At 54.6% G+C, this 15,699-nt stretch overlaps 1 protein-coding gene across 2 annotated transcripts in view; it reads right to left on the bottom strand.

The window, feature by feature from the left end:
• Kcnip3 (potassium voltage-gated channel interacting protein 3) overlaps positions 1–13,976 on the bottom strand; it is a 79,001-nt gene extending 65,025 nt beyond the window's left edge. For both annotated transcript variants that reach the window (XR_015447958.1, XM_087202937.1), the window contains exons 1-2: positions 13,828–13,976; positions 2,260–2,425 (exon numbers count right to left, since the gene is read on the bottom strand). Coding sequence is in view for 1 of the 2 variants with exons in the window: in XM_087202937.1 (XP_087059063.1) it covers positions 2,260–2,425; positions 13,828–13,842 (181 nt within the window). In the remaining variant the exon portion in view is untranslated. The remainder of the gene's footprint in view (positions 1–2,259; positions 2,426–13,827) is intronic.
• Between the last annotated feature and the right edge of the window lie 1,723 nt (positions 13,977–15,699).

Here is a 15,699-nt window from a genome sequence, read left to right as displayed (position 1 = left end):
GAAGCTGGCTTTGTCACATCTGGTTCCCTGGTCCTCTGGAGTTTCTGAAAACCTGCCCAGCCTGAGCCCAGCTGTCTGCAGCCGAGATCCCAGGTCATTGGCAGGGGTGGATTTTGTTAGTCAATGAGACCATGGGAGAGGAGAAACCGGCAGCCCTGTGGGGAGCTGGACTGGAGAAGCAGGTCTGTCGGGTGGTGGCTTCAGCCATGCCTTGGGCAGGCGTCCTGTCAGGAAGACCTTGGGTGCTGGGAAGATGTGGAGCAGTGCTGGGTCACGGAGGAGTGTCCCTGAGTTTCTGGACTGAGGAGGGGTGCATCTCCTAGGGGCTCTAGGCCACCCTGCCAGCCCTCTGCGCCCACCTGCTGTGCCCGCATCTGACTCCATCTTGGGACCTTCACTGCCACACAGGCTCAACCCCTGCCCTTGTCTCTCCAGGCCCCTGAGTCCTGCCCAGTCTTTGCTGAGGTCCCAGCTTGCCCAGGTCTTACAGGCTTCATTCTCAGCCATCCCAGACATCTGTCTCCCCAGCCCGACACCTGCTGAATGGAAAAACCCAGCAGCAAGGCCACAGTGTCTGGTGGCCCGGCCTCCACAGGCTCAGGACATTCAGCTTGCGGAGACACTGTGCTGAATGCGCCCCATTGTTCTTGGCATCCCAAGGCACAGAGGCATGTTGCCTATGCACAGCCAGCATTTCACATGTGTACAGAGCCCTGGGTGGCTGCACTGGCAGAGTCCTCCTTGAGGGATTCTCAGGAACATACCTGAGGGATGAGGCCCAGGAGCCATGCCCTGGGAGGGAAGGGCACATCTGGGTCTTGGCTGCTTGGTCTGTGAGGCCCCGGGAGACACACAACCTGCTTGCTTCAGCTCTGAGCTCTTCTGGGGCCCCAACCCCTGGGTGGCCTGCTGACCACGGGACCTCTCCTATCATTCACAGGCTCTTAAACAAAACGGGGTGAGATGACCTGCAATGCCTCCCCCACACAGTCAGATAGACTTTCATGCTTCTGCCCCTCACATCAGCTCTTGTAGCCTGGTCTGAGGTCTGGTAAATACATCCATTCAGGGGATGTGCTAGGCTGGGCTGGACATCCATGTGGTCTGGGCCCTGGCCTCTAGGAGGTGCCTTTGACAAGACCCTAATATGACAAAGCTTTTCTAGGAAGCTACCTTGAGTTGGGTGGGCCCTTGGTGACCTGGACACACCTTGCCTCTCCCAGGCTGTGTTTCTCCCTGTCCACCCACACTCAGCAGGGTGGCTGCTATCACACTATGCAGACAGCCTTGGCGAGGGGACACCACAGCCCCAGCCCCAGCCCCACCCTGAGCTGCTGCTGCCTGGAAGACAGAGAGACAGACAGAGTGGTGAGGCGAGGGGTCCACAGGATCTGAGGGAGGGAAAGGAGCTCTGCTCCAGGGTCCCTGGAACACTCCTTAGCACTGGGAAAACCCAGAGGACACAGAGCTGCCACACAGCAGCCACACCAGAGTGTCATAGATCCCTTCCGTTCTTCGTTCCCACCCTGATGGAAAATCTTCCATTCTCCTGCAGGACATGCAGAAGTTTCTGCCACCTTCAGAACCCAGACACAGGGACAAATGTCAGTCAAGGGCGGCAGAGCCGCCAATGAGCAGGAACTCTGTGGGCAGGGGAGAGGCTGGAACTGTGGAGTTTGCTAGTAACAATTGGGGTCTTGATGTGCACCTGTGACCCCTTGAACTTGAGAGCCTGGGACTCTGTCCATTCTGTGGACAGGAGAAGCTGGCTTCCTGGAAATTGCACAGCTGGAGCGTCCAAGACATCAAATAAGACACAGCTTTGAAGGCCAAGCGCACAGCTCTTTCTTAAAGCAGAAGAGGCAGACACACACACCTTGCATGAGGCCTCGTGTGTGTGTGTGTGTGTGTGTGTGTGTGTGTGTGTGTGTGATCGTGCAGTATGAGTAGTAGACAAGTATGTGGGTTGTGTGTCCATGTGTGCGCACTTGTCCTGGGTGGGTACACAGGTAGAGTGAAAAGTGTGTGAGAGACCACAGGGCCCTCCTGCTCTGTCACACTCAGCAAACACCAAACATGGCCAAGCCCGGGGCAGCCACTGCTGCCAGCTCCCTTGAAAACAACCCAGACGCCAGCACCAGCCCCTGGGTCCCCAGAGCAGGACCCAGTAGGCGCCCCAGGTGGCCTCCAAGGCCTTAGAAGGGACAGAGCTCAGGACAGAACCATACCCCTCCCTTGGTCCTGGATGCACAGCCCTACCTGAGCCCTGTGGGGCAGCACTGGACAGGATCCACTTGACCAAGCAGCACCGCATCAGGGCCTGGCGGGTGAATCTCTGCCTCTGCCACTTGGTGCCCTCCTTCCTGTTCAGCGGTGTGTGCCCAGGGTCTCCCAGGAGGCTGCCATCTGCTGCCTTTGTCACCTCCTGCAGTGGGAACAGGGAGAGCTCCTGAGGCCCTGCAGATCTGAACAGGGTCACACAGCATCTCATTCCCCAGGACCATGCTCTAGAAACAACGTGAATGCCTGGTGGGAGGAACTGTGGGGAGGGAGGGGCTTCAAGTGGGAGTCAGGAGACGGTGAGACCTGAGTTTGAGCTGTGATCAGCTCAGAAAGGGCAGCCCGGAGTCCCAGTGGGGTTCCAGAGTAGCAAGATCTGTTTTCCTAAACAGCCCAATTGGCTATCAGCTGGCGACTGGATAAAGAAGATGTGGTTTTTTATAAAATGGAGTACTGCTCAGCCATAATGAACTAGAAACTAGAGACATTTAGAGCAAAATAGATGCATATTGAGGGCCTACGCTTAAGTGAAATAAACAAGACACACGTGTAAATACCGAATAGTTTCTCTAGTGTGAGAAACTGAAAGTGTAAACAAGAATCAAAATGTATAATTGATAATGTGAAATAGGAAGAAAAGGTCTAAAGGGGTAGGGGAAGTGGGAGGGGAAGGGGAAAGGAAAGGAAAAAATATGTGAAAAGGAAAACATGGAAACAAAGTCTCTGTAAATAGGGAGGGTGGAAGGGGTGAACGGAGGGCAGGGGAAGGGGGAAAAAATAAGAACCAAGATACATCGTGTAAAGGTACAAGATCCCAATGATGAATGTAACTGTATTGTATACCTAAAATGTACCAATAAACTTCATACCCCCAAAAAATCTGTTTTCCTATAATGTTATTTTAGGGCTCTCAATCAATCATCATGGTTCCCACATTGCCCGTCATTCTCAAGCCGGTGGCAGGGGGGTCCCTTGCCAGGGATCAGCCATGGTGGTCCCTCCGGGCATCAGCAACGTCTGGTTTGCTGCCTCTGTGCCCGGCTTTCCCACCCAGGCAAGCTTGCAACAGGCGCGGCCCAGGTCATGGCCCACAAGTAGTGCCAGGCTCGCTCCATCTGTGGCACATTTGGGCGTCTTGATGTCTTTCCGAATCGTGAGGTCTCACGTGTGTGCCATTTGCACGATCTGGAAAAGCACTGGGCTGTTTGGAGTGACTAACAGCCCCACCGCCCTGGAATCTCTTCGAAGTCACTGTCTCCAGAGTCAAGGTCAAAGTCAGAGTCAGTGTCCTGGCTGTCCACCTGCTCCCTGCTGACCTTTACTCACTCTCTCATCCCATCCTCTATGGGAACTGGACCTGAAGAAGAGGCCGATGAATGTCCCCAAACCTGTGGAGGGGCCTGCTGTCTCGTGCAGGCTCCAGTTAGGAGGAAATCCTCCAGGGCCTTCACTGGATCATGGGCCCTGGAGACCTGTTCATGTTTGGGCTGCAAGGCCAGTCGCCCTCCTGCTCAGCTTTCATTCAGTAGTCTCCTAGGCAGGGAGCACCAAACCCCTGAGCCCTGCTTCTGTGCCTCCTCTAGTAGGGGCTGCCAGTCCTCTGGCTCCCAGCTATTACCCTGCCTCCCCGACACACTACAGCAGCACCCCACCATTCTCCCTTCTCCCAGGCTTGTCTGACATGTGAGGCCTTGGGGTACCCAGAGCTGCAGCAAAGGCCTGGCTGACCATCCTGACCGGGCAGGAAGAAGGGAATGCTGGAGGCACCCTATATATGTGTCCTGTGCACACACACTTGCGTCCACATTCACACGCTTGCACACATACACACAGGTACACACACACCCTGTCTGGGCTGGGTCAGAGTGGTACTTCTTCCATTATTAAAGATCTTACTCATGAGCCAAATGGCCTTGATGAATGAAATCTTCATTTGGTCAAGGAGGGGGTGGGGGAGAGACAGGAGCTGGTGCTTCATTGTTTCCTGAATTCCTTGCCGAAGCTCTGCACAGGGTGAGTGAAGAACGTCAGAAGGAGAAACCGAGGCAGGCTGAGAGCCGAGGGCAGCAGCTATTTATTGGGATCCCCATGCCTAGAACAGTGCAGGCGCTGGCTGGCAGGGGCTGCCCTGGTGGGGACTAGGATGGGCACAGGGACTCTGTCTCAGCCACAGGGCCAGGCTGCTGTGGGAGAGACTCTGTGAGTGTTCCTGGCTCTGTCCCACAGTGATTCTGTCCCCTCAGTCCCCCGCAGGCTGGGACCCCTCCATGCATGTCTGTTCTGAGCCATGAGTCATCTCATGGTCATCTTCCCCATGGAGGGCATGACCACCCCATCTTACAGATAAGGAAACTGGTCCATGAGAAGTTTGGGGATGTGCCAAGGGCCCCTCAGTACATGTCTTCTGATCCCAAAGCCCAGGCAGCCTTTGTTACTTGGTGACTGTTCACAGGGCCAGGTCCCCAGAGAGGTATCCTCTCAGGGGGCTTCCAAGGCCGCTAAAATGTCCACAGTAGCTGTTGAATGTCCTGGGGCTCTCCTGGACCAAGGTCCTTTTCTTCCTGTGGAGGAGCAGGGTGGGTGGTGCCGTGAGACCAGGACCACTCCCTCTGTCCATCTGGAGGCCCAGGGCCCCCCTTTGTTAGCAAGGTGGTGGGCTCCAAAGAGAAGGGAGAGGAAAGAGGACAGGCCAAGGGGCAGCAGGCAGCTCAGCCCTGGACTGGCCAGCGAGGGCTGTGGGGGAGGTAGAGGAGGGCAGAGTGACTGCCGGGTCACCTCATGAATATTTGACACCCATCTGTCTGGGAGAGGGTCTGAATGAGCCGTCAGGGATGTTAAATGGCCACTCCAGCACCCTCTTCCTGCCTCGGGAGGCTTGCAGGCTCTAAGGGAGGGACCCTGAGAGGAAGCCCACTGCGCTTTCACTGGGAGAAACTGTGGTTTGGCAGGGAGGAGGCTTGGACATGAATTAAATCTCCTCCTGACCCCGCTCAGACCCTTGTTCTTCAGGTCAGACCCCGTCTCATCTGCTACCCCCCCCCCCGGGCTGGTTCTCCTGGCACTGCCTGGACACCTGCTGCTGCTCCCTGTCCTGGACATTTGTCCCGCTGGGGTGCTTGAGGCCTCACCAGGTGTCAGATCACGGGAGCGTATCACCCCCTCCCTGTGTCTCCACCTCAGATGCCAGCTATGATAGTGGCATGCATCTGCCATGCATCACCTGCTCTTCCCATCACAGAGCCTGTCACCAAGAGACCCCCACTCCCCAGCTCCATGGCAACAGAAAAGCCATCCAGTAGAAGGTCTCACCAGGGGACACTTTGATGTGAATAAGCACCCAAAACAATGCTCAACACCACGGAAATGTATGTGAAGAGCACCCCGAGAACTGTATGTGCCTATGTGTACAGCTAAAATAAAAAATGACAACGCCAAATGCTGGTGCTGATGAGGATGGGGAAAGACAGGTGGACAGCTTGGCAGGTTGTCCTCTCATCCCATGCAGCCACCACACAGTCCAGCAAATGGACTCTTGGGCATTTGTCCCAGGGAGATGAGAATGTATGCTCAAACAAAAAAATTGTGCCTGAATGTTCCTCACTGCTTTACTGATGAGAGCCCAAAACTGGAAACATCCCAGATGTGGTCATCCATCTGTACCATGGAGCTAACAGCCATTAAAGGAGACCAACTCCTGTGATATACACCAATGTGGGTGGATCTCAGGAGAATTATACCACAGGCCACACGCTGTGTGTAACACAATTGGAAACAACAGTGTTTTAGAGATGGAGAACAGATTAGAAGGCCAGGGTTAAGGAGGGGGATTTAGGAGGAGGGACCTTTGTGGGTGGGGCGGTTATGCATCTTGCTTCGGTGATGGATACACGATCCCATCTATGCGATCAAGTTGTAGAGCACTGAACACATACGTGCGTGCACACAGACACAAGTGCATATGAAATGAGGGGGTGTAAGATGGGCTGCGTCACTGCCGATCCTTGGAGTGATATCGTGCTGGTTTTGTAAGAAGCTACCACTGGGGACACTGGGCTGAGTGGGTGTGGGGTCTCTGTGTTATTTCTTCCAACACCTAGCTCAATAAAAATTTTAGTGAAGGGCTGGGGTGTAGCTCAGTGGTAAAGTGCATGCTCAACATGTATGAGGCCCTGGGTTCAATCCTCAGCACCAAAAGAAAATGTTTTGCAATTTAAAAATCCTCTCTCTCTCTCTCTCTCTCTCCCTCTCTTGTATTAAAAATGCAAACACATACAAGGCCCTCTGTAAATATTCACAGATGTCTGCGTGGAAGCCTTTGATGCTGTTCTCAATTTACCTGAGAAGGTCTCTCCACCTGCTCCTGTCTGATGCTGGCCTCATCATGGATGACAGAGCCTTCCTCATCCCCAGGCCTTGGGATGGTCAGGCCTGGGTGGCAGAGACCAGTGAAGCAGAAGATCTGGGCCCTGAAGTCCCAGAGTCCCCGGTGGCTCTTCTGACAGAGCAGGTGTTCTGGTCATGCTCCCAAGATGGCCTGAGGCTGGCTCTGGGTATGAACAGCCCCATTGAGCCTCACAAGAGTGTCAATAAAGAGGCTACAGCTGGCTGGGCCACTCTGCCATTCACTCGAGGTGAGACTCCCAGCTCCCGCCCAGCCTGGTAGCCAGGGACAGGTGACCAGGGACTTCTGAGTCCTTCTTGGCCTGTGGGAAGTGAGGAAGGAACAGAAGTGTGCCTGGTAGTAGGGTGATGCACTGGGCATGTGCCAGTACTGAGTTAGGTGTTGGGAAGGTTTATTTAATGCTCCCACCAGCCTTTTGATGTTCTTCAAAATTACCCAAATCAAGCTGGGTGCAGTGGCACAAATCTGTAATCCTAGCATGCTGGGAGGCTGACAAGTTTGAGCTACGCCTGGGCAACTCAGTGATACCCTGTCTCAATGGCTCAAAAAATAAAAAGGGGGACCAGGGATTTAGCTCAGTGGTGCTGCCTCCCAAGTGCAAGGTCCTGAATTCAATCCCCAGTGCCAAAAATAAATAAATAAATAAATACTTAAAAAATAAAAAGGGGAGGGGTGTAGATCAATGCAAAGGCCCTAGGTTCCATCCCTAGTACCACCAAAAGAAAGGAAAAAAAAAAAGAGAAAAAGAAAAAGAAAATCATCCACCTAAAGCCTAAATCAAGCTAGACTGTAACAAGTTCCTGTAGGTACCTGCTCACACCCTCTTTCCCAGCTCCCCAGCTTGTGCAATGCCAGGTGTGCCCAAGTGAGGGTTGGCCTGAGGCCTCTGGCTCCAGGGAGATGGCTCTGCTACCCACAAACCACCTCTGTCTGTGATGTGTGGTGGGGCAGTTGAAAAGTTAATCTTGCTGCTTTGTTTGCCTGGCAGCTACTGCCAGCTTCCCATTTACAATGCTGACTTAAAGATTCTCCTTTAAAAGAATTTTTGAAAACTTAAAATGCAAGTTAATTTAAAGAAAAAATAAGCAACAGCATAGGTCAAAGCAGGTAAGGCAAGAGTGGTGAAAGCCAATGTTATGGTTTGAGTGTAATTTGTCCTCTAAACTCTTGAGGCAATTTGACCCTCAAAGTCTTGCTAGTGAACTTGATTCACTGTGGTGTTCAGACATGGGGCCTCTGGGAAGGCATTGGTTTTGGTTAGGTCAGTAGTGGCAGCTTCTATGACTGGGGGCAGAGATACCCAGACTTTGAGCCATGCTTCTAGCATCCAGAACTGTGAGCTAAACGAACCTCTTTTCTTTATAAAGTAGCCAACCTGAGGCATTTTGGTATAGTAATGGGAAATGCACTAATGAAGGAGAGTACAAACAGTATGGAAAGCTTGTGTTTCTCTTCCCAGACAAGCCTGACTCAGTAGCTGATCCATCCAGGCCTGAGCTCTCCCACATGGTGGCCAGTCACTGCATGTGGCTGCCAAGCAGCTGTCCCAGAGCCAGACAAACTGAACCATGCAATCTTTTAAAAAATGCACTGGGTTTCAGATATGCATGGGAATTTAAAATAGTGCATTAACAATTTTATATTAATTATATGTTGAAAAGATAATATTTACATGGGGTGAAATAAAATTTATTAACCAAATAATAAAAAATTATTAAAAATAGTTTCACTTTTTAAACTTTCTTTTTTCCCTCCAATACTGGGGATTGAATCCAGGGTCTTCCCACTGAGCTATCCCCTAGCTCTTTTATTTTTTTATCCTGAGGCAAGATCTCTCCAAGTCATTAAGTTCCCTGGGCTGGGTTTGAACTTGTAATAATCCTGCCTCAGGCTCCCAGAGTCCTGAGATTACATGTGTGCACCACTACATCTGGCAAACTTGACTTTCCTTAATGTGCTTGCTGGAATGTTTTAAATGACATCTGTGCCCCACATTGTGTTTCTTCTGCACATCCCAGATTTAGGTGGCTTGCGGGGGATTTAGCTCAGTGGTTCCACTGCCTGCCTTAGAAGTGCAAGGACCTGAGTTCGATCCCCGGTACTAAAAAAAAAAAATCATACCAGATTTAGGTGGCTCTCGGACCTATGACTGAACAGTTTGAGGGGTCTCCTCCTCCAGGGCACACCTTGCCCCTGGGTACTATCTCCCAGCCAAGACCCAGCAAGGGGTCAGCCAGAGCTGCTTCAAGAAGGTTCCCAGTAGAGTGTGGATGCATCAGGAGGCACCCAGGTCCAGGAGAGGAGGGCAGGGTGAGCCAGGCAGAGGCAGATGGATGGGATGAATAGTCAGTGTGGCAGATATTTAGGGTCTGCTTTAGATGCAGTACTGGGGGTGGGGAGATGTCCAGTACCTGAGAAACCTGTGCCCAAGAGATGGAGGAGGGAGCGGGATATGCCCCAGCCTCCACCTTCCCTGGACCCTACCATCTTGAGAGTTTTCACTGCCTTAGAGAGAGGTTGGATCACCTGTACTGAACCCCACGACTGCACTGGGTGTCCCACCAAGTGTCCTGAAAGGCCTAGCAGCTGTGCCTCCCCTGCCCATGTCCTGTGAGCAAATGCACATGAAAAGCATGCTGCCAACTTCTCCCGACTGTTTGCAGACCTCTTGGCTGGGGAATAGCAATGAACAGTGTTACAAGGGCCACCAGGATGCACTGGTGGGGTGGGGTGGGGCAATTTCAGGTGAGTCAGCATTGCTTCTGGCTCCAAGTCCAGGGGGAAGAGGCCTGTGGTCACCCAGACAGGGACTCAGAGTCCCAGGGTCAGTCTTCCTGGGGACTGCATGGTTTGATTCACAGGGGCCCGGGCAGCTGTTTTCAAGGAGCACCTCAGTAGACTGGGGAGCACAGCTAGGGTTTACAGAGCTTACCTCATTGGGTAGGAAATTCTGGCCTTACCTATGGGGAAGGGGGCTCAGCTTCTCAGCCTATTCGCTCCTAGGGGTGCCACCCCAAAACCAGGGCCTGGGTTAGCTGGGGACTTGCCGGTCACTTGGTGTGGGGCTGACCTGTCCCCACCCCCTTCAGGGGACAGCTGCAGTGCAGGCTGCCACACCCACACCACTTGTCATACACTCTATTTCCGGCTCTTGGGACAGATGGCAGGAAGCAGTGGTGGTTGTTGTGTTGTGCAGGCTCAGGCTTGGGGGGGAGGCTCTGGGCGCCTGAGCTCATCAAGCCCTGGGCACAGCCAGATGTGGGCAGGGAGCTCATCTTGTGGGGGAAGCTGAGACTGTCATGTGTCCTCGCAGATGCAGGCATACACACACACGGGCACACACATACACATACCTACACACAGAGACAGGTGCACACACAGCTTCCTGGGTGTCACTCAGCACTGGGGCAGAAGAAGGGAAGTGGGCCATCCTGGCCATGTCTGATGGCTGCCAACTTAACCTGGCATAAGCTCCCTTTTCTAGCTATGAGGGCACCACTGGCCCCTGGGTGACCTGAGCCACTCAGCGACAACATTCTCTACCAGGCTGCCGGCCCCACACTCTAATTAATCAGCAGCCAGGAAATAACGACATGGATGTTCCTGCCGCTTACAGAGCTTTCACTTGGAGCCAGGGCCAGGCTGCGTGGGGTGGTAGAGGATCTCATTCTCTTATGAGGTTGGTGACATCCTCTTCCCCCAAATGAAATGACCATGGCACTGAAAAGCTAGATGACTTGCCTGAGGACACACAGCTAACATGTGAAGGGGCCTGGGCTGAGCCCAGATCTGCCCGGTTCAGAGCCAGGGCTAAGGGCTCACAGGGCGCCACCTTCCTGTCTACTCAGACCCTTGAATACCATGGGGTGAGGGCTGAGGCACAGTGATGACCAGTGGGCATTTGGAGCTCAGGGGAGAGCAGCATTGTGGCACTCCTAGCCCCTACTGCCTGGTATGGGGCCTGGAGCCCAGCTGGGGCCTGGCAGAGGCTGGAGCAGATCTCAGGCTTGGGTGGAGAGGCTGGGGCCTGGGAGGGACAGGCCTTCCACAGTCAATGGGTAGAGCAGCATTAGAGCCTGACGGCCTGGGGCCACTGCCTGGGTGCCCGTCCCATCTTACACCAGGGCTGGGCACAGGGGTGGGGGCTTGGATCTGCCCCAGAGGGCACTCACTTCTGCAGGCATGGCTGGGTAGAGACATCTGGGCAGAGAGCTGAGGCATCAAATCAGAGGGCAGAGGCCAGGCCAGCGGAAGGTGGGACAGGGCCCTCTCAGCCATCCTGCCTCCTCTGAGCCCAGCTGTCCCCATTCCAACTGGCTCCTGTGGGTCCCCTTGGATCTCTCCTATCACATGGCTGCTCTGTGGTATTCTAGGATGAGGCCTGCTCACAGCTGACAGCTGCACCTGCTCCATGGGAACATTAGCCAGCGGGGAGCAGGGCCCGGAGCCTCGGTGACTCACCCACTTCTGGCTCACTCTGGGCACCAGCAAGCCAGATGTGCCAGCCTCTGTCTCCAGGCCATGGAAGCCAAGGGTACCCTTCTCCCTCACACTGGCTATAGGTGGGACCCTTCTCCTGGGAATTCCCACAGAGGTTAGGGTTGGGGACAGGAGGGTCCCAGCCCCAGGCCACATCAGCAAAGCAAGTCTTTGCTTTTGTGCCAAACTGATAAGAAAAGAGAGCCTGAATTTAAAGCCTCTCCTTTATACTTCAGATCTGCAGCTCAGAAAGGAGAGGTCACTGGTGGTGTGTCTAATGCAGGGGACACAGCTTATGTCCTCACTAGCAGGCTCCAATTTACAATGGGCCATCTCCTTGACTGCTTCGAAGGTGTGTCCCCTTCCACCTGTTGTCCTCTCCCAGCCCTCAGGACCTGAGCTTTGGAGTTAGACAGAGCAGGGTTCAAATCCCAGTGACAATGCTGTTCTTTGCAATCTTGGCCAGGCCTCTACTTATTCGTCTGTAAAGTGGGGACAATCGTGAAAGCTATCTCATGGCTGCCTGAGGGCCGGGAGATAATGCAGAGGATAATGGGGGGCACTTCAGGCTCCCAGCCGTCACCCCTGCCTCTCTCCCAGACACCATCTGGAGAGCAGGGGCACTCCCCTCCCACCCCAGCCTGGCTCTCAGACACTGTCTTAGAAAAGGGGGAACAAATTAGGGCATGTCTCCTACAAGCGTCCTGCTAGGCTGGAAGCTGTAGGAGAGGCTGGGCAGTGAAAACATCACCCTGGGAGCCCCAGGACCTCGATCCATGCCCACCACAGCAGAGCTGGGTCTGCCTGCTCCTTTTCCTAAGGACTCTTGGAGCACAAGCTCAGGGAGGCCTGGTACTCTGACCAGCTGTGACCCACTGTCCCTGCTCTGAGGCAGGGTGGGGTGAGAAACAGTGAGGGGCTAGGAGGGCAGGGAGAGGGCACAGGGCAGTGCTGGGGGCAGCTGCTGACCATGACACTGACCATGACACTGACTGTGGCAACTGGGGCTCACTCCCAGCCTGGGCTGACTACAGCTCCTGTTGCCACTAGGGACAAGGTTGTATTTCTTAACCTCCTGCTGGTGAGGGACCAATGAGCGCTTTCCCTAGGACCACTGTCCCTGCCTGGCCCAGCACTGGGAGTGTGGGTTCTTCTCTGTTCCTGGCCAGGCCAGACACAGGCAGGCCACAGAGGTGGGGGTCATAAAGATGGCAAGAGCCATAGGGCCACCAGCACCGGAGGAGAAGAGAGGGAAGAGGGACTGTTCTCCACGGTGGGCAGAGCTAGAGACATGTAGGGCCACGCTGCACAGCTCTGGTGGGCGCTGTGGCAGGCTGTGCACCGACGTGTGTCACTGTGGCTATGTGGTCCATGCTCACAACAATGTCTGTGGATGCGGTGGCCTGTGCCATGCCTGGAGTGGGTGCAGTGAGCACGTAGCATGGACCTGGGACAAAGCGCTAAGTTTCTCTGCTTCTGTCCTGCCTGCCTGGGAAACTTGAAGTGACAAGAGATGAAGCACCTTCAACATGCCCCAACTCCAAGCTCAAAAAGCTACATGTCACCAGCTCTGCTGCTCTTTCTGGCATCCCTGGGAAATGGATGACCAGGCTGTGGGACACAGAAGCCAGCCACAAGCCTTCTCTGGCTGCTTGACCTCTTGAGTGAGAGGCAGGAAGCCATCTCTAAGGAGGAGAAACTGAGATGCCAGCACAATATCTGTCCTTACTCCCAAGACCCTGATTTTATCTGGGTCCTTTGCCCTTTCTTCTCTCTCCCTCCTGCTGCCTGCATGTGCTGGCTGGACTTTCAGCAGCCCTGTCAGACCCTAAAGTAAGCTCAAGGATGGAAGCCAATACAAAGATGGAGAGAGCCTGGAGCCCTCCATGCCTCCCTCTGGACCTCTGTAGGGGAAGATGCAACCACCCTTGTCCAACCACAGTGACTCGGGTACATTGTTGTGAGCACTGGATCCTGGTGCTTCTTCCTTCTCTCAAAGCAAGATTGTCCCACACATGTGAGCAGCTCGAAGGGAATCGGGCCAGCTTCTCAGGGAGGAGTTTCTTTTCTTTTTTTTTTGGCCCTTGTTCTTCCTCCCTTGGTTTTCCTTCATCTTGTCTCTCACCCAGTGCTGTTCTTGAATGCTGCTGGAGCGGTTTTCTTGCCTCCCCCCTCTAGCTGCCCAACAGCCCAAGGAGAGAGAACTGCTTCCTCCTTAGTCTCCTGGCTCTTCTATCAGACAGGGATTCCTCGAACACTTGGGTGACTGACTAAAAGATGACTTCATTGGCTGACCATCAGGCAGAAGACGCCCCCTCCCAGTGTGCTGCCTCCTAATCCTCAGGGCTGGGGGCCCAGGCTCCCACCCCAGGGACTGATGAGCAGGCACCACAGAGCTGAACTTCTGCTCCTCTGTTCAGCTTTCATTCCACATACACCTAAAGCCTCTTCCATCCAGAAGACCCCAGGAGTCCAGCATCCTGCCAGGACACTCCAACACTCACTGTCCCTAAAGCCACCTGATAGGAGACAGCAGGAGATGGGTCAAAGAAGGAGGCACCACAGCAATGACAGTGGCCAGGAGCTCCTCATCTAGAGCCACCTCCAAAGCCCCCCTTCTCTCTGTCCTCATGCCAGTGCCCGCCCGCCCACCCACCTGTGCCTACCTTTGGCCGCTGCATCCTGGGTGCAGCTCAGAACTGTGGCCACTGTCCCCACTTCGCAGCCCGAGCAGACGGGACTGCCTGGCCCCGCTGGCAGCTGCCTCATATTTGCTTGGACCAGATGTAATTGTCACTGGAGGCTTCTCCTGGCCCCTCCCACTCTTTCCATCCTCCCTCCCGCTGCCCGCCAGCTCTCGTGCTCCACCCTCCCTCTGCCTCTCTCTCTGTCTCTCTCTCTCTCTCTCTCACACACACACACACACACACACACACACACACTCACACACATGAGCACATGTCTGTCTCATATCTTTTCAGTCTCCATCCCCTGCTGTCTCTGCTTTCCCTTGCCTGACTCTCCGGGGTCCCCCCCACCCCGGTTTTTCTGTGCCCCTGCAGTTGGTCCCTTTCTAACCCACATGCTCTGGTCCCCCACTTCTTGGCCAATGGGGTGGGACAGCAGGAGGCAGGGCTGGGGAGAGGGGAGATCCAGACTGGAGTTTCCACCCCAAGAAGGGGCAGGGGCAGCAGTGTAGCCCCACGTGTCCTGGGGGCATCTTCCAGACCCCAGACCGGCTGGGCCCTCCCTGAGCTCCTCTGGACTCCAGATGGTGTGGCCTCAGGTACCTGAGGGGCTCCAGGACAATGCGCAGCCGTGAGATTGAGATGCCAGCCGTGGCACCCACAGCATCCTCTGCTCAGGGATCTCAGCCCCAGGGCAGGTCTGCAGTGGCCGTGGTGGAAAGGGTGATGACCGCAGGGGCTACATCATCAGAGTGACTCTCACGGATCTTCCACCTCTTTTATCTGTCTCTCCCCTCCCCTCCCCCATGCTGGGGATTGAACCCAGGGCCTTTGCACTGAGCTATGTCCTGAGCCCTTTTATTAATTTTTTGTCTTGAGACACTGGGTCACCAAGTCACTAGGTTCCCCAAGCTGGGCTCGAATTTGTGACCCTCCTGCCTCAGTCTCCCCACCCCTACCTCCCTGTCACAGTATAGGAGCCCCCCCCCCAAAGCACAAGCCCATTACACTTCCCAAGTGCCATCATCCCCGCCTGGCTCTGAGATTGGGACTACATTCAGGGCAGCTGAGGGACCCCCCAGCTCCTGGGGTGGCCCCTGGTGTCCCTGGGAGAGGGAGTCCTTCCTGCCCCTAGGGAGCATCTTTTCGGCCCATACAAAAGCCACCCTGAAGCCAGGTGCCTGAAACCTCTGCCAACTGTCCCTTTTAGGTGCCCTGAGGAGCCAGCCTGTGCCAGCGGTTCCCATGGAAACAGAGCCTGAGATGCCCCCCTCCTTTGCAGTGTGCACAAAGCTCCTCAATTGCTTCCCCAGCCCCCAGCTTTCAGATCCTGAGGGAAGAAAGCTGCCAGGAACTTCAGACCCATTGAGGCAAGGATGGCTCTTCCCAGAAGGGAGGGGGCCCCAGTGTCCGGTGAGCAGGACGTCAGGACAGCCTGAGGCTTACACAGAGCAAGGGGCTCAGCAGACCCTGACTCCCCATCCACAGCTGCACCCAGAAAGAAGAGAGAGCAAGCCCCCTGTAGCTGCCAGATCAGAGCTGAGGTCCCTGGGAGCCCATTGACCTTTCACAGAGGAGGAGAGCCTGCCTCCCTTGGCTCAGAGAAAGCTTCTGCAAGCAGGGACAAGTGGAGCATTCTGAGTCTTCATGGTAGCCTTGGGAGAAAAGAGTCATTATCTCATTCCACAATGATTCGGAGACTCAGAAAGTTCAAGGAGCTGCCCAAGTCGTAGGCAAGAGAGCAATGAAGCTGTTCATGGCTGTTTCTGCCAACCAAAGTGGGCACAGTGGGTGGGATGCACGTGACCAGGGATATGCCCAGGTCTCACACATCAGCTGGGACACCTGCTG

This window comes from Heterocephalus glaber, unplaced genomic scaffold, assembly GCF_053883595.1.
Source record: "Heterocephalus glaber isolate CG9 unplaced genomic scaffold, H.glaber_assembly_v1.0 deba00000470, whole genome shotgun sequence".
NCBI lineage: Eukaryota > Metazoa > Chordata > Mammalia > Rodentia > Bathyergidae > Heterocephalus > Heterocephalus glaber.
Note: the sequence above shows the minus strand (reverse complement) of the source record. Positions and strands in the feature narration are given on the sequence as shown.